We start from the raw sequence: 26,051 nt of genomic DNA, 5'->3' as shown, positions 1-26,051 counted from the left end.
CGCTGCCGGAGCTCCCGATGTCGGCATCCACGCGGCCCGAGCCTAAGGCGAGTCGCAGCCGCTCCCGCAGCCTCCGAAGACGGCCGGCTCCGGTGGTGGTCAGTCCGATCCGCGGGCTCTGCGAACCAGAGCCCTGGAGGCCGCCAGCTCCAGGAGTTGGGCCGATGGTAGGCCGCAGCAGGAACGGAGACACGGCCCAGAAAACAAAGGTCGGGTCTCCGTTCGGAAGGGACACATATTTACAATGTTACAGTTTCCCCCTCCCCCCCACATACACACATAGTACACAAACACAAAAACACCACATCACAACTACAATTAAGACAAACAAAACCAACAAAAACACAAGACAAATGGACCGCAGGTGTCTGTGGATACATGCAAGTGATCGGTTTAAGGCAGGGTAGACTAGGTGAGGCTATACGCTGCCCCAATGATTGAAGCGCAGGCCATATCATTGTCACCTGATTGGTGTTGTAACGGAGCAAGGCAGGCAGGTGAGGATTGGGCTCACACTCGCCTGGAAGCTAAACACCAGCATGAGACAGTTACTGCTTCCAAACGCTGTGTAATTGCCGTGCAATTACACACACATTGAGCTTCAGGCTGGATCAATAATGCAAGTATTCCTCATTAGCTCCACTGTCTCACCAGTCCGGTGACTAAACTCCTTTAAGATTTTTGGCTCAGTCCACGTTCCCGACTCATTAGTTCTGTGTTCTGGGAGTTACGGGTAGTTCAAACAAGGAATTGTTATGTAAAATCAATAAACCTATCAGCAACTTTTCCCCATATTTCTTGATTAGTTTATAGGACTCGGGAGACCTGATAACCATTAAGGAGACATTTATTTTTATGTAATGGGCTGTCTTTGAATAGTTAAAACATTGAAGGAGAAGTCTCCCTTCCCCTTGTATACTCCAGGGGATTACACAGTTGCACTGCATTGCAAACTCATTAGAACCAGAGATATGGAGTCTAAATGATAGGGTGCAGACCTGGGAAACAAATAGTGGAAGAGTAATCCATTAATTCAATGTGTTCAGGTCAGAGTAATCGGGTTTGAGTGTTGACATCTTCTTTGAACTCCCTTGTCACTGAGCACACACATTGCTAACAGTCTCGGACATGGGCTGACACCAGCACCACAGCCTGAATCAATATATAACGTTGAACCTTCGAACCGAACGGCAGCAGTCTGGCAACTCTTCAAGTCTCACCAAGCTCTGGCTGAGGGGCTGACATTAAAGACGAGGCCGAACTGGGCGATGATGATGGTCACAGTCTGAAATTAATCGATCCAACATTGGTAACAGTGATCACAAACCTTTAACTCTGGAATTTCCTTCCTCAGTTTCTCCGCTTCTTTACCGATCTTCAAAATGCTCCTTAAAACCTCGTCGTGCCCGTTGAACTTAAGGCGGCACAGTGGTGCAGCTGGTAGGGCAGCTGCCTCACAGCGCCAAAGACCCGGGTTCGAACCTGACCTCGGGCACTGTCTGTGTGGGGTTTACATGTTATCCCTGTAACCACACGGATTTCCTCCGGGTGCTCCGGTTTCCTCCCACATCCCTAAGACGTAGATGGCCCCTAGTGTGTAGGGATTGGTTGAGAAAGTGGGATAACATTGAACTTGTGTGCATGGGTGATCGATGGTCAGTGTGGACTCAGTGGGCCGAAGGGCCTCTTTCCACGTAGTATCTCTAAACTAAACATGAGCATTTGTTTTAAAATGAACCCGTGATCCCTGCTTCCATTGCTAAAGACAAAATATATTGAACCTGGTGTTGATGAGTGTTTCAGGACTTATTGTGAACTCACTCTGTGATCTTAATTGAATAGATGTGGTTTTAACAGTTTAACACTCCATGCTGTCTAACGTCAAGAGAAAGCTGCATAGTTCTGAATCATTATCAGTTCAGCTTGTTTGAAATACGCAAAAGTACATTGGCTCTGAAGGATAGGGACTTGGTCAATGTACCCTTATTATTTATTAACGGGAGCTATTTAGTGCTTTTACTTTGTTCTCCATTCTCTGACATAATGGTGGTTAATGCGCCAAGCTGAAGGTCAAAGACGTTCACTTGGCTGCATGTCCGTGGAAAGGAATATGTGCAAAGGCAGTAGGATTCAGGAAAGCACTGCACCATCACTTTAGCAGCTTGCCACTGCTCAGGGAACCCACTATTATTACCGTGGTCACTGGGGGAGATCTGCCATCAACACCGTGTCTTTCAGGTAGTAAATTGTCCTGAAGCACTTTCGGTGCTGGCAGGGCTCTGATGGACTACACCAGTGAAAAGACACTGGGGTAATAGGTCGCAGACTTGGGACTCCATGCTTGACAGGCAATTAGAAATGAAGATGGAGAAACAGATGGCGGGTCTCGGACAATTCCTGCACAAACCACAATCATTAACAACGATCTTGTAGCTAAGTTAATTTCCTACCGTTTCACCTCGGGAATGCGGAAACCACCTTTGCAGATGATGCATTACTTTCCCAGTCTCAGTGAGTTTTGCTTCCCATCCATCATAACATCCTTCACTTAAGAAACAAGCCTTAACCTTGCCGTAGGTGGGACGGGCTGGTAACACCCAGCGCCAAGCAACAGATTGTCTTTGTTATTTAGTAGGATGGCTCGGAAATTTGGCCAAAGTATAACATCCGGTGCTCAAAGCCGAGAGGCAAGTAACACCCTTTTTTTCTCCCTTTCTCTCCAGGGGACATCTTCATTCAACAGACACAAGATGCAAAGAACCCGATCATCTACGCTACATTCTCAGCCTCAGGGTAGGCACAATGGGGATCTGTTCAGGAATGGGTTGATCTTATCAGGCACAAAATTAACAAATTTGTTCTACAAACGTGGCCTTACCATTGCAGCCACCCTGAAGAAATGATTTAGTCACACTTTGCATTTCCATGTGTTGAATTAAAGTGTAAGACTGGAAGAACGCCCCACTTTAGTTTTATGGATTAGACGGGAACTTTTTCAGAATTCAGCGAGTTAGAACAGTCCCAAAGACGTACAAGTTTGCAGGTGAATTGTCTTCGGTAAGAATTGTGACTTGTCCCTAGTGTGTAGCATAGTGCTTGTGTGTGGGGATCACTGGTCGGTGTGGACTCGGTGGAGAGAGTAAAACCCTCAGATACATTTTTCTGGGACCATGGTAAATGGAGACTAGGTGGTTGAAGCAAGAAATTAGAGGAAATGGGGTGGGTGGTGTAGTGGGAGAGTTGTTGCCTTACAGCGCCACAGACCTGGGTTCGATCCTGACTACGGGTGCTGTCTGTATGGAGTTTGTACGTTCTCCCCGTGACTGCCTGGACTTTCTCCAGGTGCTCGGGTTTCCTCCCAGGCTCCAAAGACGTGCAGGTTGACAGGTAAATTGGCTCCTGTGCATTGTCGCTCGTGTGCAAGGTGATCGATGGTCAGTGTGGACTCGGTGGGCCGGAGGACCTACTTCCTCGCTGTATCTCTGGAGGTCTAAGGAAATCTGTGCATGCAGAAGGTTGTTGGAATATGGAAAGTTGCACTGGAAGGTGAAGATACCTATATGTGTTTATCTGGATGACCTATCAATACTTGTAGCAGAGCATTGAGGGGTGGTGCAAGGGCTGGGGAAACTAGCAGCCATTCACAAAGCCATTACAAATGCAGGAGGTCAAACGGCCCCTTTGCAACAAAGGATCGAAGTTCAGCGCCACACAGCACCTGCATGTTGGGTCATAGAGTCATAGAGCACAGAAACAAGCCCTTCAGTCCAACTTGCCCATGCCCGCAAAGATGCCCCATCTACACTAGTCCCACAAGTTTGGCCCATATCCCTCTAAACATCTCCTATCCATTTACCTGTCCAAACGTCTTTTAAATGTTGCTGTGGTACCTGCCTCAACTACCTCCCCTGGCGGCTTGTTCCATATATCCACCACCCTCTGCATGAAGGTAGGTCCTCAGCGAGCCCACGCAGTGCCAACGTCAGGTTGCTTTAGAATCCTACCATCTTGTTGCCAGAGGGCAGACATGCCAATGGGCATCATACCCGCCAGTGAATACCAAAATGGCACAGGTCCTCAATTCCTGACCTTATGATCCAAACGAGAAAGCAGAACAGGAAATGGAAACCAATTTGGTGAAACAAATTGACCAAAGTGATCAGAAGACAGGAGAGAGCAAAACCCTGAGATATACTTACTGTGAAATCCCAGGAGATGTGAATCACCCCCTGAAAGATAATTAGGTGAATTAGAATTCTGCATAATCAGAGAGTGGTGGACATTGCCCGGCCCATCACATGCACTGACCTCCCCACCATCAAAGGGATCCAGAGGGATGTTGCCTCAAAACGGTAGCCAATTTCATTAAAAAAAACCCACACCACCCTGCCCACACTCTTATTTAACTCCTACCATCAGGAAGGAGATACAGGAGTCTGAGCATCAGGTTCAGGAATAGCTTCTTCCCAACAACCATCAGGCTCTTGAACACCACACAATACTAACCTCAGCTGTGAACGTCTATGGACTGTCTTTAGTTGCACAAAGGACTTTAGGTTTTGTACTATTGTGGTTAATACTTTATTGGCTTTTTCCATTATATGTTATTGATGTGTGCTGCGTTTCTGGGCTTGTTGTGCTGCTGCAAGTAAGAGTTTCATTGTTCCGTTGTCGGTACATATGACAATTAAACCATACTTGACTCTTGGCTAAAATGGCCCCCAAGGGTATGAATGCACCACCATATCACTGCGATATTCCTCGCAGCAGCATTAACTCCGCACACTCCCAGTGTCATTTCACGATCTTTATCCTTCTTATTAAAAACCGTGAATTATTGTGCGGTCTGACCGGCCATTTTGGTGGTCTGTTCATTCTTGTGTCAGTAGATCGGTATTTAAAGGGTCGGCTGTGTGTGTGTACTCAATGACCGACATCCGTACAGTCTTCAACGGGCCCTTCGCCCACAAGGAAGGGCCGAATTATCAGTGGATGCCGTACACGGGGAAGATACCGTACCCAAGGCCTGGCACCGTAAGTAACGTGGCTGAACTTTCTCCTCATCGCTGGGTGCGGGAGGGAGGGTGGTAGATTGATCTTCTGCATCTGAAGCAAAATACTCACGGCCTTCTACCCACTGGAGTTCATGATGTGGCTCCATCTGCTAGTTCTGGGGAGGAAGAATACAGTCCCTGGAGACACAGAGTTATGACTTTGGTTCATTCAGCCAATTCGTGTCCACTGATCCTCAGGAAGTGAAAAGACTCCTCCACTTTTGTTTCCGTAACATGTTGCCCTGCTCTTCCTCCCTACTGGATGATTCATGGTCAGAGTGTTTGCAGACCCTGAAATATCGATCGATTGATTGATGCTTTATTCAGTTCAGTTTAGTTTATTGTCACGTGTACAGAGGTACGCTGAAAAGTTTTTTGTCACGTGCTATCCAGCCAGCGGAGAGACAATACATTGATTACAGTCGAGCCATTTACAGTGTATTTAAGAGTGTGGAACGATTGTTATATGTGATTGTAGATCCGCTTCTGCGATTAGCGCGCAAATAGTCGCCTGGGTTGGGCGCCATCTTGGATTCATCACGTGACATGCCACAGTGACATTCTTTGTTTTGCGTACCATACACAAAGTGTGGGCCATGCTTAGGGCACCAACAAAGTTACAATTGTTCAATGTAATTCGCAATGGTCCCTCTTTGTTCTTTGGAAGAGTCCTTTATCTGTATTAAACTGACTCCTTTATCTGTGAGAACGTGACCAGAGGTCATTTATTGATGTCTAATCTCCTTCTAGGTAGTATTAGTTGGTAGGTGTAACAGGGAAAAAGATTCCTCTGACAGGAAGACCCTGTGAAGGTTAATAGCAGCCTCCCTGCACCACAGCTTCAACTGGCAATCATTACATTTCCTCTTTCAGAGGATAAGGGCTTATCCTCCACACCCTTCTGAGAAAACCCTGCAATAACCTGCTGCACCATTATCACAGCAGCAATCAGATAACACGAGCTTCAAAGGCGACCCCTTTAAGAATACTTTTCACCGATACCAACGGGGTGGGACAGCTATTTGCGTCATCCTCTGCAGCAAATGGCTTTCAGTCGGTGCCAGTTAGTGGAGCTGGTCAAAAATAACTGGGCCTCCTCCCTGCCAATGAAGTCATGGGAACAGCTGAGCTGCTTCTTTTGTTAATAGAGAACGTCTAAAAAAAAATGTGACCGAATACTCGCGGAAAATTCGTGGGAAAGACAGATGACGGGGGAGGGGGGGATGGGGGGGTGGGGGGTACGGGACGGGACACCTCATTGAAACTTAGCGAACAGTGAACGGCCTGGATAGAGTGGATGTGAAGAGTATGTTTCCACTAGTGGGAGAGTCTAAGACCAGAGGGCACAGCAGCAGAATAAAAGGATGTACCTTTAGAAATTAGATGAGGAGGAATTTCTTCAATCAGAGGGTGATGAATCTGTGGAATTCATTGCCACAGAATGTTGTGAAGGCCAAGTCAATGGATATTGTTAAGGTGGAGATTGATAGGTTCGTGATTAGTATGGGTGTCAGGGGTTAAGGTAGGAGAATGGGGTTGAGAGGGGAAAGATGGAGAAGCCATGGATTGAATGGCGGAGTAGACTTGATGGGATGAATGGCCTAATTCTTCTCCAATAACTAATGATACCCATCCACTTGTAAACAGACAGTGGGAGAGAGTGGCATTGCCAACATTGATGCCAGGGCCGACATGATCAAGGGTGATTACACGTCTGCCATTATTGTTGATGTTGGGATCTTCCTGGGCCCAAAATGGCCACCACGAACACCATGTTCTAAGATTTCTGGAATAGGACTTGATCTCACAATCCTCTCTGACCAGACACTGAGAGCTCTCCCCAGTGACCCAAAGCTGGGGAAGAAATAAAGTGCTGGAGTAACTCAGCAGGTCAGCAGCATCTCAGGAGAACATGGATAGGCTGTGTTCTATTTGTCAGGACCCTTCTTCGGCTTACCCATAGCCACACCATACCCATAGCTTGGCATGGGCAACATGTCATAGAATCATACAGCATGGAAACAGGCCCTTCGGCCCAGCTTGTCCATGCCGACCAAGATGTCCCATCCAAAAGGACACAAAGTTCTGGAGTAACTCAACGATTCAGTTAGCATCTCTGGAGAACAGGGATAGGTGACGTTTCTGGTTGGAACCCTTCTTCAAACTGATTACAACATGAAACATCCAAGCTAGTCCCTTTTGCTCGTGTCTGGCCCGAATCCCTCGAAACCTTTCCTATCCATGTACCTGTCCAAACGTGAACCATTGGCACATTTGAATTGAGGGGATTTTCTTCTTGACAATGTTTTGCAGTGTCCCGGTGGCACCTTTACACCTTCAATGAAATCTACAAAAGATTATCCGGACGAAGTGATCAACTTCATGAGGAACCACCCCATCATGTACAATGCCATCTATCCAGTGCACAAGCGACCTCTGGTGGTCAGGACCAACGTGGACTATGAATTCACCACCATTACAGTGGACCAGGTGGATGCAGCAGATGGGCGATATGAGGTGCTTTTCCTCGGCACAGGTAATGGATCCAGCGTAGACAATTAACCCTTTCCTACCCAAATACAGTGGGAGGGTGGTGGGTGTGGCAGGAAGTTCTCAAAACGTATTTTTCCCTGTGTGGAAATGTCCAGCACTTAGAGGGCATAACTATCAGGTGAGAGGGGAAGGTTTCTTACACAGAGAGTAATGGTGGGCTGGAACGCATTGCCTGGGGTGGTGGTGGAGGCAAATATGATTGTGGCATTTAAGAGGCTTCTAAATAGGCACATAGAAGTGCAGGGAATAGAGGGATGTGGATCATGTGCTAACAGATTAGATCAGTTTAACGAGTGGAGATCACCCTGAGTAGCAATCACAAATATATTCCACATTTACCTCCAAATGACTGTGGACTGATTTCAACACAGGTAAATCACAGAACTCAGAAACAAACTGCTATTTCCTTTCATTCATTCTTGGGGCAGGAACCCGACTAACAATTAGAATTTCTCTTCATTTCCCCGGAGATGTTGGGAAGCCTCCTTCATAAACCAGCACTATCTACGTGGGGAGTGGTGCTCCCATAGTGTCATTTAGTTGGGAGTCCCACGTACGCTCTGCATAATGACAGCTGAATGCGATCCACCTGATTTATCAAATCAAAACTACTCTCTGCTGCATTTTACAATCTCCTGTGATTTCTAGTTCACTGTATGTCCATGATGGCCCCTGGGTTCTGTAGTCTGACTGCAACCTGTACGGTAGCGCAGCGGTAGAGTTGCTGCTTTATAGCGAATGCAGCGCCGGAGACTCAGGTTCGATCCTGACTACGGGTGCTGCACTGTAAAGAGTTTGTACGTTCTCCCCGTGACCTGCGTGGGTTTTCTCCGAGATCTTCGGTTTCCTCCCACACTCCAAAGACGTACAGGTATGTAGGTTAATTGGCTGAGTAAATGTAAAAATTGTCCCTAGTGGGTGTAGGATAGTGTTAGTGTACGGGGATCGCTGGGCGACACGGACTTGGAGGGCCGAAAAGGCCTGTTTCCGGCTGTATATATATGATATAATATGATATGATATGATATGATATGATATGATATGATATGATGCTCTCAAATCATTCGCAGGATGAAGGTGAAACCCTTCGTTGCAATTCACTCAATGTTCTTCCTGCTTTTTCCATGCAGATCGGGGGACGGTGCAGAAAGTCATCGTGTTGCCCAAGGATGACATGGAAACTGAAGAACTTATTCTTGAAGAGGTCGAGGTTTTCAAGGTCATTGTCAATTTTTTCAGAATTACACACACAACAGTAAAGTTGCTGCATTTTACAAGCGACCAAGGTATATTTATGGTGACACAGATGTGCAGGCAGTGGAAACGCAGGTTCAATCGCAACCTCCGGTGCTGTCTGTGTGGAGTTTGCATGTTCTCCCGCATGGGTTTCCTCCCATATCCCAAAAGCATGCAGGTCGGCAGGTTAAATGCCACTGTCATTTGCCTTAGTGTGTAGGTGAGTGGGAGAATTTAGCAAGAATTTGATGAAAATGTGTAAAGCTTGTTCACTCTAAACCAGATACGTCAACACCACACCTCTCCAAATAGCATCAGTCATTTTACAATACCAAATCGCCCCAATTTTAAAGATTTGTTTTAAAACTATTAATTTTCCAATATGGATCACTCTCATGTCACGAGTGCTAATATAATTTTTTTTAATTATTTTTTTTTCTGGTTATGAAGTACTCATACATTCTCTGTCCTCTTCTCACCCCAAGCCCTTTGCCACTATAGTATTCATGTTCAGAGTGTTGATAATGCCAGCAATATCAAACATTTTTCACACAAATGGTGTATGGAACGAGCTGCCGGAGGAGGTAGTTTAGGCTGGGACTTTTGCAACATTTAAGAAGCAATTAGACAGGTACATGGATAGGACAGATTTAGAGGGGTATGGGCGAAACGCAGGCAAGTTGGACTAGTGTAGATGGGACATGTTGGTCGACTTGTTAGGCTGTTTCCACACCGTATGACTATGACTATAAAACAAATCAAATTTCACTAATATTAATATTTTTAAAGAAGCAAAATATTGCAAGGCATTTCACAAGATTCACTGTTGTTGGTGTCTATGGTTACGTTTGTGTTTCTGGAGGTAGGGCTGAACATCCTTTATTGAAGGCAGTAACTTTCAACTGGGCAGTAGTGCCTGTTACAGCAATGTATTGAGATCAATCTATGTGGTGCACTCTGTTCTCAAAGATACTTCTACATTTTATTCATGATATGCCGGAAACTGAGCAACATATATGGTACGGGCAAAAGTAAAATTAAAGATGCAGGTTAAATGAGGAAGGAGAATTGGAGAAGGTTTGAAGGGCCGTGGAGTTTGGGGCCTTTGTAAGTGAAAGATAGTCATCAGTGGTGGAGCAATAAAATTCAGTAATGGTGTAGAGATCAGAATTAGGGGAGCATAGATCTCTACAATGGTCAGATGGCAGGAGACGATTGAGATGGGATTTAGGAACAAGATCACCAACTACACTTTGTCGCTGGTTTGCCCTTGCGAGTAGAAAATAAAACTGGTCAATGAACTCTTTGTAACTTTGTCGGTGACTCTTGTTCACTGCCTAGGTGAGGTGTGCTGTATGGTTTTACTGGGTTGTTTACAAAACAAAGCATTTCACTGTACCTAAGTGCATGTGACAATAAAGTAACACTGAATTAAATCATCGTACAACAATTCTCACTTAAGACAACTCCTAATAGAAAGAGAGAGCAAAAAGCCAAAACCAGAACAACCAAGGTTGCTTCTCTTCCAAACTGTATCAGCCACAGGAAGAGTTAAAACTTGCAATTGATGTTACGATTTAATTTACTTGACGTGCATCTACCATATGTGTTGATGAATTACTGCATTGAATTTTACAGATGCCGACACAAGTGAAGACAATGAAGATCTCTTCCAAACGGGTGAGGATCCCTCTGTTACTTGTTTGATCCCTAAATCTACAGTTTGTGGTACAGGTTATGTTTAATGGAAGAAAATCAAATTAAAAGAATTAGTTCCACTTTTTCAATGGTGAAAAAGCTTAAAGCTTCCTTTAATAAAGCTTGGACGATTTGAAATCTTATTCAAGGGATTAATGGGTTAACGGAAAAAGTATTGAAGCAGCAGTTTTTATTGAACAGCTAGAAACTGATGGATCTGAATGGCTTTAATCATGGAACATGGAACAGTACAGCATAGGAACAGGCCCTTCGGCCCACAGTGTGCATACTGAACGTGATGCCAAGTTACTACAGGCTTACTGTAGGGCAACACAATGGCGCAGCTATAGAGTTGCTGCCTCACAGCGCCAGAGACCTGGGTTCGATCCTGACTATGGGTGCTGTCTCTATGATGTTTGTGCGTTCTCTCTGTAACCGCGTGGGTTTTTTCCGGGTGCCCTGGTTTCCTCTCACACTCTAAAGATGTACAGGTACACTCTAAAAGTACAGTGCACTCTGCGAAGGGTCAACCCAAGCAAGGCTGCAGGCCCGGATGGAGTTCAAGGAAGGGTACTTAGGGACTGTGCTGAACAGCTGGCTGAGGTATTCACCAGGATCTTTAACCTGTCGTTATCTCTGGCGACGGTCCCCAAGTGCCTGAAGTCGGCTACCATAGTGCCGGTGCCGAAAAAAACAAAAATCACAAACCTGAACGACTACTGTCCGGTTGCCCTAACTCCTATAACCATGAAGTGCTTTGAAAGGCTGGTCCTCTCCATCCTTGCCTCACTGGACTCGCATCAATTTGCATACAGGGCAAACAGATCCACAGAGGATGCCATCTCTCTGGCTCTTCACACTGTCCTGACTCACCTGGAGAGACAGGGCACATACGTGAGGATGCTATTCATTGACTATAGCTCTGCCTTCAACACGGTCATCCCCACCAAGCTCATCACCAAACTCCACCAGCTAGGCCTCAGCTCGTCGTTATGCGACTGGATCCTGGACTTCTTGATGGAGCGACCGCAGTCAGTGAGAATGGGCCCGCACCTGTCCTCCACTAACACCCTGAGTACCGGCACACCACAGGGCTGTGTTTTGAGCTTCATGCTCTACTCCCTCTTCACACGCGACTGTGTTCCTGCATTCGACACCAACACCATTGTCAAGTTTGCAGACGACACAACGGTGATCGGGCTGATCACCAACGGTGATGAAACAAAGTACAGAGCGGAGGTGCAGAACCTGGCGGACTGGTGCTCTGATAACAACCTGTCCCTAAATACCACCAAGACCAAGGAGCTGATCATCAACTTCCGTAGATCACACAACGGGGAATACGCTCCGATCTTTATCAATGGGGACAGTGTGGAGAGAGTGTCCAGCTTCAAGTTTCTGGGCACTCACATTTCGGAGGATCTCACATGGTCTAATAACACTGCTGCGCTGGTCAAGAAGGCACAGCAAAGACTTTTCTACCTGAGAACACTGAAAAAGTCTGGTCTGCCCCAACAGCTGCTGACGACCTTCAACCGCTGCATCATAGAGAGCATCCTAACGCATGGCATCCCTGTGTGGTACCTCAGCTGCACGGAGACAGAGAGGAGAGCTCTTCAGCGGGTAGTCTATAGCAGTCAGATTATCGGAACACAGCTACCAGCCTTGGAGGACATCTACAACACACGATGCCTCAGAAAAGCCACCAGCATTCACAAAGACTCCTCACACCCCTGCAATAGTTTGTTCGAACTTCTACCATCGGGCAGACGCCAGAAGGCCTTCTACGCCCGCACCTCCAGACTCAGGAACGGCTTCATCCCCAGGGCCATAGCTGCTATGAACCGGTCCTGCTGAGCCGGATGGTCACATCGCACAGCGGACTGGCACAGACCTACTTGCACTTTATTCTGTTTTAAAACTGTTTCTTCACTGGGTTGTCTATACTGATTAGCTAATTAATTTATTGCATCGTATGGAAGTCGCATTCCCAATCTCGTTGTACCCCTGTACAATGACAATAAAGATATATTGTATTGTATTGTATTGTTTGAGGTTAATTGGCTTTGGTAAGTTGTAAAATTGTCCCTAGTGTGTATAGGTTAATTTACGGGGTGATTGCTGGTCGGCACAGATTCAGTGGGCTGAAGGGCCTGTTGCCATGCTGAATTTGTAAAGTTAAAAAATATATAAAGTCCTAGTTTCCTACGTAATATTGAGATATGACTAGCTGCACTGTCAGAACGACTGTGTTTCTAATGTGCCAAGCTAAGGAATTCTCAGGTTGACTAAGAATCCACTTTTTTATCTAATCCCTGGAATGCATGAGGACACCAGTGTAGAGTTTGACAATTTAAGTTGACGATTAGGAGCAAATAGGCCAGGTACATGTACAGGACAGGTTTTGAGGGCTACGGGCCAGGTACAAAGAGGTGGGACTGGTGTGGATGGGATGTGTCAGATGGCGTGGGCTAGTTGGGCTGAAGGGCCTGTTTCCAGGTTGTATGACTCTATGACTCTAAGTCTCCAGAGTGGTCTTGAACCCACAATTTTCTGACTCAGAATCCCAGCTCCCAGTCCAAACATGATGTACGATCAAATAGGTGCCAAACATCGGCAAGAAAAAGCAGCACATTTTACACATCTGATTAGTTTTCCATGTGTTGCATTTATGCCTGGGTTCTTTATGGTCTAAAGAGAATAATTTAATGTACCATGGAAAAGAGATTTATGAAGTGACGCTCTTATTCACTCTAACAGGCAAGTAGGTGGGACTAGTACAGATGGGACATGTTGGTAGATGTGGCCAAGATGGGCTGAAGGGCCTGTTTCCACATTGTATGACTCTATGACTATGACTCCATGACTACTCTTGGTCAGAAATGGTCAGCCCCAGATATAGTCTTAGTATTTGTTTGTTTTTCATTCTTCTACAGCAACAGTTGTATGTTGGCTCTGCCTTGGGCATTACGCAGGTTGCCCTTCACCGCTGTGATGTTTATGGAGAGGCCTGTGCTGACTGCTGCCTTGCCAGAGACCCGTACTGTGCTTGGGACGGCAAGGCTTGTTCCAGATATTTGGCATCGTCCAAGAGGTAACTGACAATGGACTTAGTCACCAGTTGTGCTCCCATCTACCTCATTGGGGACCTTTGAACTACCTTTGGTCGGACTTTATCGGACTTCAATGTTATATGTTTTGCACTAAATGGTCAATGGTTTCTTTATTATCTAGTTCATAAGTTCATAAGCTGTTGGAGCAGAATAAGGCCATTCGGCCCATCAAGTCTACTCTGCCATTCGATCATGGCTGATCTATTTTCCCCTCTAAACCCCATTCTGCTGCCTTCTCCCCATAACCCCTGACAACCGTACTAATCAACAACCACGTGCACCGTACAGTGTTTGCATACAGATCAGGAAGACTATAACTATACATAAGCCCGGTTTGTGGAATGTACAGAACAGCCAGTGAGTCCACATGCAAGAGTCGCCATTTTGGCATCCGGGATGATCACATTAGTTCTGTTATCCCACTTTCACATCCCCTCTCTACACACTAGGAGTAATTTAAAGAGACCAATTAGCCTACAAGTCTTTGGGGTGCAGGAGGAATTCAGAGCAGCCAGAGGAAACTCACACGGTCAGAGAGAGAGAATGTGCAAATTCCACTCAAACAGCACCCAAGGTCGGGATCGAACCCGTGCCTCTGGCCCTGTCAGGCAGCAGCTCCATGAACTGTGCCATTGTGCTGCCCCCAACCTCTTGCAACTCCTGCCAAGTTAAGCTAGAAAATCTTCCAACTGAACCTGTGACAGGCACAAGTTCAGTGACAGTAATGGTGAGGAATGGCCCTGTCAAAAAAGAGGAATGTTTCATGTAATTTGTAAGATTTTTTAATTAATCAAAGTTATTTAAACACATTTAATCCCTTTCCGTGGTCTTGTGTTTTAAGTTGTTTGGTTTTTTTTAGAAAATAATTATGTGATTCATCTTATTCTGCGTCCATCCCCAAATGTTGCCTCAGTTTGAGTCAGGTCCAGAGCAAGTTTTCCAATAGCATCTGTCAAATTGAAATGTCTCACGTGAATTTGGTTTGGGAACTTCACAGCTCTTAATGAGCAGGCATTTTGTGTTCGGCACACTCCAGGCACATCATTGATAAGCAGTTGATCGGTGTCACTTTTCATGAGTGGTTTCATCTTGAAACTCAATGCTCAAAAGAGGGTCAGTTTTGTGCAGAGTTTTCCCACAGGAGAGTAGTAAATTCTGACAAATGCAGAGATGGGGCAAAATACATCTTGACTCCCAAAACCTGCAATAAGTTGTTCTCTTTTAGACTTTGGAGATACAGCGTGGAAACAGATCCTTCTAACATAGGGACAATTTATAATTTTTACCAAAACCAATTAACCTACAAACCTATACATCTTTGGACTGTGGGAGGAAATCCACGCGGTCACAGGAAGAAAATGCAAACTCCACACAGACAGCACCCAAAGTCAGGATCGAACCCGGGTTTCTGGCGCTGTGAGGCAACAACACTACCATTGGGCCCCATGTCCAACTGCCACGCCGTTCCCTTTTGTCTCACACTTTCTTATTACGGACAAATAGATCATGGATAAGACAACAATAACCCAAGTCCACGTTACAGCTACTAGTCAGAGTCATACAGCACAGAAACAGGCCCTTTGTCCCAACTTTCCCTTGCCGACCAAAGTGCCCCTAGTCCCACCTGCCTGCATTTAGCCCATATTCCTTTAAGCTTTCCTATCCATGTACCATGTATGGGCGGCATGGTGGCGCAGTGGTAGAGTTGCTGTCTTACAGCGCTTGCAGTGCCTGAGACCCGGGTTCGATCGCAACTATGGGTGCTGTCTGTACGGAGTTTGCATGTTCTCCCCGTGACCACGTGTGTTTTCTCCATGATCTTCGGTTTCCTCCCAGACTCCAAAGAAGTACAGGTTTGTAGGTTAATTGGCTTGGTATAAGTGTAAGTGCATGTAGGATAGTGTTAATGTGCGGGGATCACTGGTCGGTGTGGACTCGATGGGCCTGTTTCCGCACTGTATCTCTAAACTAACCTAAACTACCTGTCCAAATTAATTATGAAATGTTGTTATTTTACCTACCTCAACTAAAACCCTAAGACCATAAAACGTGTGAGCAGAATTAGGCCATTCAGCCCATCGAGTCTGCTCTGCCATTGGATTATGGCTGATCTATATTTTGCTCTCAACCATATTCTCCTATATTCACCTTTGATGCCCTTATTAATCAGAAAACTATCAATCTCAGCTTTAAACATCCCCAATGACTTGGCCTCCTCCACCGCCAGTGACAACTACCTCCTCTAGCAGCTTGTCCTATATACCATCACCCTCTGCATGATAAAGTTACCCCTCGCGTTCCAATTGAATCTTTCCCCTCTCACCTTAAACCTATGTCCCCTGGTTCTTGATTCCCTTTACTCTGGGCAAAAGACTGTGGTTTTACCTTATCTATTCCCCTCATGGTCTTATACACCTCTATAATATCATCCCAACTAATAAATCAATTTATATTTATCGCACTGGATGGAAAAGTAAATTGGATTAAAATGTGTTTGACACTACAGGGACAAACGTCATTGGCAGGCTTTGTATTCAACTACAAAGTGACTTATTAAAATTCTTTCCCAATTGGATATGTCACAGCCAGCTGTGAGATGCAATGCATAATTTAACTTGTCAGTCGAACTGAAACACGTTGATGAAGGGCTTTTGATGGATTATGTAAAAGGAGACATTTCCCACTGGTGGAGATGGGAGTTTGGGGTAAGAGGTAAACAGAGGACAATTTAAGATGATCGGAAAAAGAAACAAAGGAAGCTATAGTTGATTATTTTATGTTGAAGATTTTTGGGAACTATTGTGCCACCTTGAAGACTGGAGTGGTAACCTTCAAAATACGTTGGATGAATGCATAACGAGGATAGACTTTTGATGTAAGAGTGCAAGGGCTAGAATGAATTGGAGAGCCAGAACAGCCATGTTGGGCCAAATGGCTGATTTCTGCACTGTATGATCAATGATAGCCCATCAATAGGACAACAACATAAATGCATTTCTACCAACAGAAAATAACAATCTTCAAACAAACAGCCCCATGTGAAACTCTGGCATTGTGCGTGTCGGCAGCCAGGCTGGTTGACAGGCTGTGCAGTTTGTAAACCTGACCTCGGGTGCTGTCTGTGTGGAGTTTGCACGTTCTCCCTCTGACCGCATGGGTTTCCTCCAGGTGTTGAGGTTTCCTCCCACATCCCAAAGACGTTCGGGTTTGTAGTTTAATTGGCCTCTGTAAATTGCCCCTCGAGCACAGGGAGTGGATGGGAAAATGGGTTAACTGAACTCGTACGAATGAGTGATTGGTGATCAGCGTGGACTCGGTGGGCCGAAGGACCTGTTTCCATGCTGTTCCTTTCAACTAATCGATCAATGAAATATAAAATGTGAGGAAAGGGAAATTGGGCACGCTGATTTATTGTCTGGTGGATGGATGACCAATCTGCGATGTTTTGATGCTGACTCTTAGTACACCATGGACAATGATGACTATTTCCACTTCTCGTTTGTTTTGACAGGCGAAGCCGGAGGCAAGACGTGCGGCACGGCAACCCGATCCGGCAATGCCGAGGCTACAACTCCAACGGTGAGTGATGAGAACTTTCCTAGTCCCTGGGAGGTGGACATCACCTTAGCTCTGTGTGATGGGCATTATAGTGATAGGCAAGGGTGTGTTAGAGGGATGAACACCATGAGGTATAAAAATAACAACTACCGGTCGCACAATATCTTTAAATGTCTTAAATGTAAAGTACGGTGGGATTTGAGCACGTTAAAATATTTTAAGATGTGTGACTTATTCACAAAATGCTGGAGTAACTCAGCAGGTAAGGCAGCATCTCAGGAGAGAAGGAATGGGCGACATTTCGGGTCTGAAGAAGGGTCTCGACCCAAAACATTGCCCATTCCTTCTCTCCTGAGATGCTGCCTGACCTGCTGAGTTACTCCAACATTTTGTGAATAAATACCTTCGATTTGTACCAGCATCTGCAGTTATTTTCTTACATTAAGATGTGTGATTTTGCATTTGGAACATAAAACATAGAACAGCACAGCACAAGATCAGGCCCTTCAGCCCACAACATCTGTGCTGAACATGATACCAAGACCATCATTTATCCACCTGACCATGACGCATATTCCTCCATTCACTGCATATCCATATGTCTATCCAAAAGTTGTTTTTTTAATGCCCCTAACGTACATGTTTCAACCTCCGAGCCTATCCAAAGGTTTTTTTTTAATGCCACTAGTGTAACTGCCTCAACACCCCACCCCAGCAGCTCGTTCCAGAAACTCACCACCCTCTGTGTAAAAAAACATGCCCCTTTAAACTCAGCCCCTCGCATCTTAAATCTACGCCCACTCGTTTTTCATTTTTCCATCCCGAGAAAAAAAAAATTCTGCTTGCCCTCTCTAATCTCTGAGCTCCTAGCTCTGATCTGTGCAAATTTAGCTGATTATTGTTGGAATTACAAAGAATCTACAAATTGCCCCCAAATTCCCATCGGTAAGAGAGAATTTAAATCGGCAGATGATCCCACAGTAACGATTGGTGGGTGCTTTTGTAATTGAGAGCCCATTGTAGATGAAGTTCCACACGGCTTCCACCAGTCCCATGCAAAGAGTGTGGTAAAAAATAAAGAAAAACTGAATTCAAAACCAAAATGTTGGATATCGAGTCTGTGGTGAGATAGCTTCTGGTAAGAAGTAGAGTCAGGCTACAACAAAACCCCACCCCCCACCCTAGTCATCCTACCAGTTCCACTGTTCGCATCCTTGTATCCCTTCTTTATCGCCTCTTTCCCAGCCAACAATGGACCATTGTGGGCCCCACCCTTCCTTGGTCATCTGCTGCCGGCCCCGCTTTGTTCCGCCCTTTCCTTGCCTCAAGTTCCCTCCCCTCTACTTTTGGTCTGACGAAGGGACCTGACACGAAACGTCACCCATTCCTTTTTCTCCAGAGATGCGGCCCGACCCACTGAGTCACTCCAGCACTTTATGTCCTTTTCTGCAAAATGGTTTGTGTTTGTACAAATGTAGAGTATCCTTGTGTATTCTAATGGGAAGGTGGTATCACGTTGAGTCCTAACGCACTGTCGATACGTTGACAGCTAACAGGAAAACGGTGGAGACAGAGCAGTATGGTGTGGAAGGCAGCAGCACCTTCCTGGAGTGCCAGCCCAGATCACCCCAGGCCAGCATCAAGTGGGTGCTCCAGCGACATGGCAGTGACCGGAAGAAAGAGGTAAATCTACAGCCGGCGTGGATAATATCTGACCCACCCTTTCGGAGAGTTCAATCACCAGGGTCGACGCTATGACCTTTCAACAATTTCATGGGCAATAAAAAATAATTTATATTCCTGCAAGGCCTTCTGAGCTTGTGTTTGTTCAGTAGGTGGGGGGGGGGGGGGGGGGGGGAAGGAAGTCATCACTAACGTGTGCACCATGATGATAAAATGCATACAATTTCACATAGACCATTCGGCCCAACCGATCAATGCTTGGCTTCAACTTTTTTCCTGCATTGTCCTGTCAAAGCATTCGTCACTCCACATGCTTATCAACATCGAAACCCAACCCTATCGACGTTCTCCAGAGATACTGCCTGACACGCTCCACAGAACAGGAACCACCATCTCAAATCATTGTCCATGCCACCAGGGGGGAACCTCCCCTGCTGACGTAGGTCTCCTGCACTGACGTGAGAACTTCCCAAGACCAGCGGTCCACTTGTGTCCCCATAAGCCGCTGATCCTCAGCTGGTGGGAAGTGAGTCACACGGCACTGGGGGTGCGGCACTTCCTTTCCCATGGAAAGGGCAGTGCTTATCATTCTCTTTCACCCAAAGCCGAAGTCAGGAACAGGGCCATGCACGACCCGAGCAGGAAGGATCTTTTTCTAAATGGGAAGGGTATTCGCAGTGTTCATTGTGCAAAACTTAACTCATTCACAGCAAACCTCCACCGTTGCGTGCAGATCCTGATAGCTCAAGAAGTTGGGGAATCGAGAACCAGAGGACATAGGTTTAAAGTGAGGCCGAAAAGATTTAATAGGAACTTGAGGGGTAACTTTTTTACCCAAAGGTGTGGTAGGCATATGGAACGAGCTACCAGAGGAGGTAGTTGAGGCAGGTACAATCACAACACTTAAGAAACATTTAGACAGGTACATGGATAGGAAAGGTTTAGAGGGATATGGGCCAAACACAGACAGATGGGACCAGTAGATGGGGCATGTTGGTCAGTGTGGGCATATCGGACCGAAAGTCCTGTTTCCACATTGTATGACTCTATGTCTCTATGACTCTAAGAAGGGTCCCGACAAAGACGTACAGGTATGTAGGTTAATTGGCTGGGTAAATGTAAAAATTGTCCCTAGTGGGTGTAGGATAGTGTTAATGTACGGGGATCACTGGGCGGCACGGACTTGGAGGGCCGAAAAGGCCTGTTTCCGGCTGTATATATATGATATGATATGATTAAATGTCACCTATCCATGCTCTCCAGGTATGCTGCCTGACCTGTTGAATTACTCCAGGACTTTGTGTTCTTTTTTGTAAGCCAGCAACTGCAGTTCCTTATTTCTGCTATATTTTCGCATAGGTGTCATCAAGTTGTGCACACAGAAATGGGCCCTTTGGCCCACTATGTTCATGCTGATTTTGTTTTAATCAGCCAACTAATCCCATTGACTTGCATTAGAACCATCTCCTTCTATGCCTTACCAATTTTAGTATCTGTCTAACTGCCCCTTAAATATAGACATTGTTTATGATTCCGTCAACTCCCCTGACAGAGTATTCAGGATATCAGCCACTCTCTGTAACATCTACACGGGAAGCTAGTGAGCTGTGATAGTGGTCGGTGGAACCATTGGAAAAGCATGAGTTAAAAAGTGCAATTTCCCATCCAAGGATGAACGCAGCAGAAAAATGCAAAAACATGCAAGTAAGCAATAACCCGAGCCTGCAATCTGAAGCTGAGAAAGCACTTTAGATGAAGTTCGGACACTTTCAGCAAGCCCTATCTAAAGACATTCTATAATTGGAAGTCAGACTATCTCAAAAGGCACAATGATGGGTTTCAAGAGGCATGATAATGGCAGTTAACTCTTCTGAAGGAGCATAATAACATTTGTGAGCCGCTTGAAAGAGCACTCTAATTATACTGATGCTATCTAAAAGGGACCGAGAGCACAGCATGGTGCTTTCTGCATGGGAACTAGGTTTGGAGTGGCTAATTTATGGACCAACAGCTCTTGACCCCAAGGGTTCCCAATGAATAGTATTTCACACGTTAGCAAATCCGTACATTATTATTCGATAAGTAGCACTGCACTCCTGCCTAGACTCATAATAAAAAAGTAAGCTCCCCATTTCAGCGCAGACTCACCTCAGAGGACCAACATGCCGTTATACACCTGGGATTTGCGATCAGGCTGTTACTAGATCAGGCTGTTACCAGCTGCTGTGAGAAATGTGGCCTGAAACGTGGAAGTCAGAGCTTGTTACTGTGAAGCCTGTACATCAGCCTCCTGTGTTCAGGAAGAGTGAAGCACACTTGTCTTTCTGCTGTTGTCTGGGCATGATAGTGAGGTAGTTGCTGGATCTATAGCCATCATCCCATGGATGGGACCATGGAACAGATCTGTGGGTCTGCATCCGTCCAGAAGCGGGAAATTGGAACAGGCTTGATGGGTTGAGCCATGGCGTATCAAAGTAGAGATGACACACTAAAGTAAATCCAGGGTTCATTTCAACAATAACTAATACTCAAAGTGCTGGAGTAACTCAGCGGATCAGGCAGCATCTGTGCGGCACGGTGGCGCAACGGTAGAACAGCGCCAGAGATCCGAGTTCAGTCCTGACTACGAGTGCTGTCTGCACGGAGTTTGTACGTTCTCCCTGGGTTTTCTCTGGGTGCTCTGGTTTCCTCCCACACTCCAAAGACGGACAGATTTGTAGGATAATTGGCTTTGGTAAAATTGTAAATGGCTCTAGTGTGTAGACAATGTTTGTGTACTGGGATCACTGTTAGTGTTAGTGACAGGACAGTGTTCGTGTACTGGGATCACTGTTAGTGTTAGTGACAGGACAGTGTTCGTGTACTGGGATCACTGTTAGTGTTAGTGGCAGGACAGTGTTAGTGTACTGGGATCACTGCTCGACATGATGTCTTTCACGAGCTTGGGAAATTCCCAAAGAGATATTAGCAGAGAAAGACACAAAGTGCTGGAATAACAAAACAGGTCAGGCAGCATCTCTGGAGTACATGGATAGGTAAAGGGTCGGGACTCTTTGTCAGACTGATTTACATTACCCAATGTCCTCCAGAGATAGACACAAAACGCTGGTGTAACTCAGCCGGTCGGGCAGCATCTCTGGTGAAAAGGAATAGGTGACGTTTCGGGTCAAGAGCCTTCAGAATATCCTCCAGAGATGCTGCCTGAGTTACTCCAGCACTTTGTGCCTTTTTATTTTGTAAGCCAGCATCTGCAGTTCTTTGTTTCTACGCTGTATTAATGCCCCATTGACACTGTTCTCCTCTGCCACCCCTTCTCTCTCTCTCTCTCTCGGTTGTCTAGATCAAGGCAGACGAGCGCCTCGTAAGGACGGAGCAAGGTCTTCTCCTCCGAGCCCTGCAAATGGCGGATGGCGGAACGTATCAGTGCACGTCCACGGAGAACAACTTCAAGCACGTCCTGGCGCGCGTGCACCTCCGGGTACTGAACAACGACACGGTCAACGCCGTGCTCTCGCAAGGCGGGCTCTCGCCGGGCGTTGCCAACCTACACGTCGGCAGCCCCGCCGCCTCCAGGAGCCCCAACCCCGGATACAAGGACTTGCTCCAGCTCCTGAGCCAGCCGGAAATGGGACTCATCAACCAGTACTGCGAGGACTATTGGCAACGGCCCACCAACATCCAGAAGGAAAACCTCAACAAGCAGCTCAAAGCGAAGCCCATCAGAGAACAGAAAAAACCCCGGAACCGCAGAAATCACCACACATCCCCTCTCCAGCAAACATGAAGCTCTGAGAGATTAGAATTCCTTTAATATAAAGTATAACTACTCTTACAACAGACAGTATTTATTGTAGGCTGTATATAGTATGATAATTCAACTTCCTTGTACTTACCACAGTCCCCATGACATTATGTATGATATATAGGTACTCACAATGGGAGCGGTATTCTCCTGAATTGTCCCATAACTTTAAGGCATTGTAAAGTATTTTGGTTGTACCCTATGAACTAGGGCTGTTGATTATTGTAGGAACAAGGGACTACAGATGCTGATTGACAAAAGAAGACACAAGGTGCTGGAGAAACTCAGCGGGGTCTGGCAGCATCTCTGGAGAACATGGATAGGTGGCTTTTCGAGGTGGGACCCAGCCTGAAGAAGGGCCCTGACCCAAAATGTCAACGATCCAGGATGCTGCCTGAGCCACTAAGTTACCCCAGCTCTTTGTGTCTTCTTCTGTTGATTATTGCTTCATCCGGCATTGGCTGGAAAAAAAGCAGGGGCCCAGAGCTCTAAGGGTCAAATAAGTTCATTGTATAAAATGGAGAGGATGGATAGATACTCTACTAGTAAGGAATGCACTCTTGACTCCTGAGCATCTGTTTGTCTCAGCTTGGGCCATTGTCATGGATATTTCACCCACTTTCTCTTCCAAAAGCCTAAACTCTCAATAGTTCACCAGCTCCCTTTGCTAGAAGGGGCATCAAAAATAAATTCAGTCATTACAGTTCCTGACCTAAACAGCCAAGCATCTAGACTGACCCGTTACGGCTGTGTTGGTACATTAGATGGGACTTTTCCATCAATTCATGGGAAATCCAATCCAAGACCTCAGCATCCACTGTCCCCATTGCCCACCCATCATTCCTGCATCCCTGCGCCACATGGGACCGAACTCCGGAGTTTCCAAGAATTTAAACTTCTTTGCAGCAATCCCATCAGCAATCCCATCAGAGTTACACAGAACATAGAACAGTCCAGCAAGGAAATGGGCCCTTCGGCCCACATTGTTTGTGCCGAACATGATGCTGTTAAAATGATCTAATCTGCCTGTACATGACCAATATCTCTCTATTCCCTGCACTTCCATGTGCCTATCGAAAAGCTTCTTAAACACCACTATCATCTGCCTCCACCTCCACCCTTGGCAATGCGTTCCAGGCACCCACTGCTCTCTGTGTAAAACAAACCTGCCCCTCACATTGCCATTAAGCTTTCCCCCTCTCACCTTGTAGCTGTACCCTCTAGCGCTAGACATTCCCACCATGGGGGAAAAGGTTCTGACTGTCTACCCTATCTACGCCTCGCATAATTTTAGATAGTTCTGTCAAGTCTTCCCTCAACCTCCGAAGTTGCAGAGACCCTCCAATGTTCCAGCAGAGGTCAGTGCTGGGGAAGGTGGGGGATGTGGGGTGTGGGAAGGGGGCAAAAGTGGTTAGACCTTGGCCAATATCTCGACAATAACATGACGTTTCGATTCAGAGGCTTAAAAGAAATGGGAGACAAGGAGCCATGAACGGAAATCCTCCAAAATAGAATGGATACGCAGATGCTCCCCAACATACACACCGGGTTATATCCAGCAGACCCTTCCATAAGTTAGATGTTAGGTAAGTGGGAAATGGAGGTGCTGAGGCGCACACGTACATTTACTATTCACGGTGTAGTACCAGTGGAAGACCACAAGGGAGCTCGACCTAGAGACAACATGGGAGCTCCGATGTGGAGACCATAGGGTAGCTCCGACGTGGAGACCACAGGGTGGCTCCGACACAGAGACCACGGGGGAGCGCCAAAACAGGGACCACGGGGGAGCTCCGACGTGGAGACCACGGGGGAGCACAGATGCAGGGACCACAGGTTCGGTAAGTCGGTGAGTGCCTGTGATATCACACAATATTTCCCTCTATCTGCTAACGCAGTGGAGAACAGGCACAGTTCCTGTTCGGAAACATCACATTGAGAAGGTGAACGCTGTTCATTGTTCCTCGGCTAAATTGCAGGGGATCACAGACATTGCACAGCGCAAGAATAAGGCTTTGTATCTCGCTGTTCGTGCAGGCATTTCATGCTCTATTTAAACCTCCTCCCGCATCCCGGCAGTATTATGGAAGGCAACACATGAAAGATAGTGGACTGAGAATTTTCAAGCAGAAGTATGGTATCAGTGGCAAATGTACAGACTCTCTTGCATTAAGTTATCATGCCTCAATTCAGGTGAATAGGAAGCTTCTTTAACAATTATTCAGTCTCATCTGTAGATTTTTTTAAACTTGCATTGTATTTTATATTAGAATGCATTAATAGTAAACGATAGTCTACACTCGGACTTCTCATTGATTTTACTTTTACTGTCATAAATTAAATAGCTTTGGAAGAAAAGGTTGTATAATTTGTTAAAGTTGGTCATGGTTTTTTTTTAATGAAACTTTTTGTTGTTGGTGCTGTTACTTTTATTAAAAGAATATTAGAAAAACCTAAATTGTGTGCTGGCAAAATGCCCATCAACAATTCCTGCCCTTGGTGCATTTCTCCAGTAATGGTATATAATATATTCTGTGATGTCACTTAACCCAGCTTCTAATATTTGTTTTTTAAAGGAAGCAAGTTTATTTTTAATAACTTTATTAAACTTGGCTCAAATGTCAGTGAACATATATTCTGTTACATGTAAATACTTGTAAATCTAAGAAAAGAAAGATTCTTGAGTGTATTTGTTATTCATGTTTGGTGCAAATGACAGTGGAGTGAAATAACACAGAGTTCCTGTGGATAACAGCAAACCAAATAAAAACTGGCTCATCTCTTTAATGTAAATCGCACTTGCAGATTCCAGTCATTATTATTTTTATTGCTGTGACTGATTTCAACCTATATAGATTTTAAGCGCTTTCAAGGTAACAAGAGAAACTAAGGGACAAATATTGAGGGAAACACACACAAGAGACTACAGATGCTGGAGATTGACACCAAATGCTGGAGTAACTCAGCGGGTCAGGCACAAAATGCTGGAGTAACTCAGCGGGTCAAACACCAAATGCTGGAGTAACTCAGCGGGTCAAACACCAAATGCTGGAGTAACTCAGCGGGTCAGGCACAAAATGCTGGAGTAACTCAGCGGGTCAAACACCAAATGCTGGAGTATCTCAGCGGGTCAAACACCAAATGCTGGAGTAACTCAACGGGTCAGGCACAAAATGCTGGAGTAACTCAGCGGCACGGTGGCGCAGCGGTAGAGTTGCTGCCTTACAGCGAATGCAGCGCCGGAGACTCAGGTTTGATCCTGACTACGGGCGCCGTCTGTATGGAGTTTGTACGTTCCCCCCGTGACCTGCGTGGGTTTTCTCCGAGATCTTCGGTTTCCTCCCACACCACAAA

At 45.8% G+C, this 26,051-nt stretch overlaps 1 protein-coding gene across 4 annotated transcripts in view; it reads left to right on the top strand.

Annotated features, from left to right (window-relative positions):
* sema3fb (sema domain, immunoglobulin domain (Ig), short basic domain, secreted, (semaphorin) 3Fb) overlaps positions 1-25,495 on the top strand; it is a 224,139-nt gene extending 198,644 nt beyond the window's left edge. For 3 of the 4 annotated variants that reach the window (XM_078414167.1, XM_078414168.1, XM_078414169.1), the window contains exons 10-18: positions 2,724-2,793; positions 4,887-5,034; positions 7,368-7,590; positions 8,738-8,826; positions 10,482-10,523; positions 13,478-13,635; positions 17,166-17,233; positions 18,762-18,895; positions 22,236-25,495. In XM_078414167.1, the coding sequence (XP_078270293.1) occupies positions 2,724-2,793; positions 4,887-5,034; positions 7,368-7,590; positions 8,738-8,826; positions 10,482-10,523; positions 13,478-13,635; positions 17,166-17,233; positions 18,762-18,895; positions 22,236-22,679 (1,376 nt within the window). In that variant the 3' untranslated portion in view covers positions 22,680-25,495. The remainder of the gene's footprint in view (positions 1-2,723; positions 2,794-4,886; positions 5,035-7,367; positions 7,591-8,737; positions 8,827-10,481; positions 10,524-13,477; positions 13,636-17,165; positions 17,234-18,761; positions 18,896-22,235) is intronic. The other variant, XM_078414170.1, reaches the window with a different exon arrangement.
* Positions 25,496-26,051: the final 556 nt, after the last annotated feature.

The sequence above is a fragment of the Rhinoraja longicauda genome, chromosome 17 (genome assembly GCF_053455715.1).
Source record: "Rhinoraja longicauda isolate Sanriku21f chromosome 17, sRhiLon1.1, whole genome shotgun sequence".
Taxonomy (NCBI): Eukaryota; Metazoa; Chordata; class Chondrichthyes; order Rajiformes; family Arhynchobatidae; genus Rhinoraja; species Rhinoraja longicauda.
The sequence above is the reverse complement of the archived record's forward strand: the minus strand, read 5'-3'. Positions and strand labels throughout refer to the sequence as shown.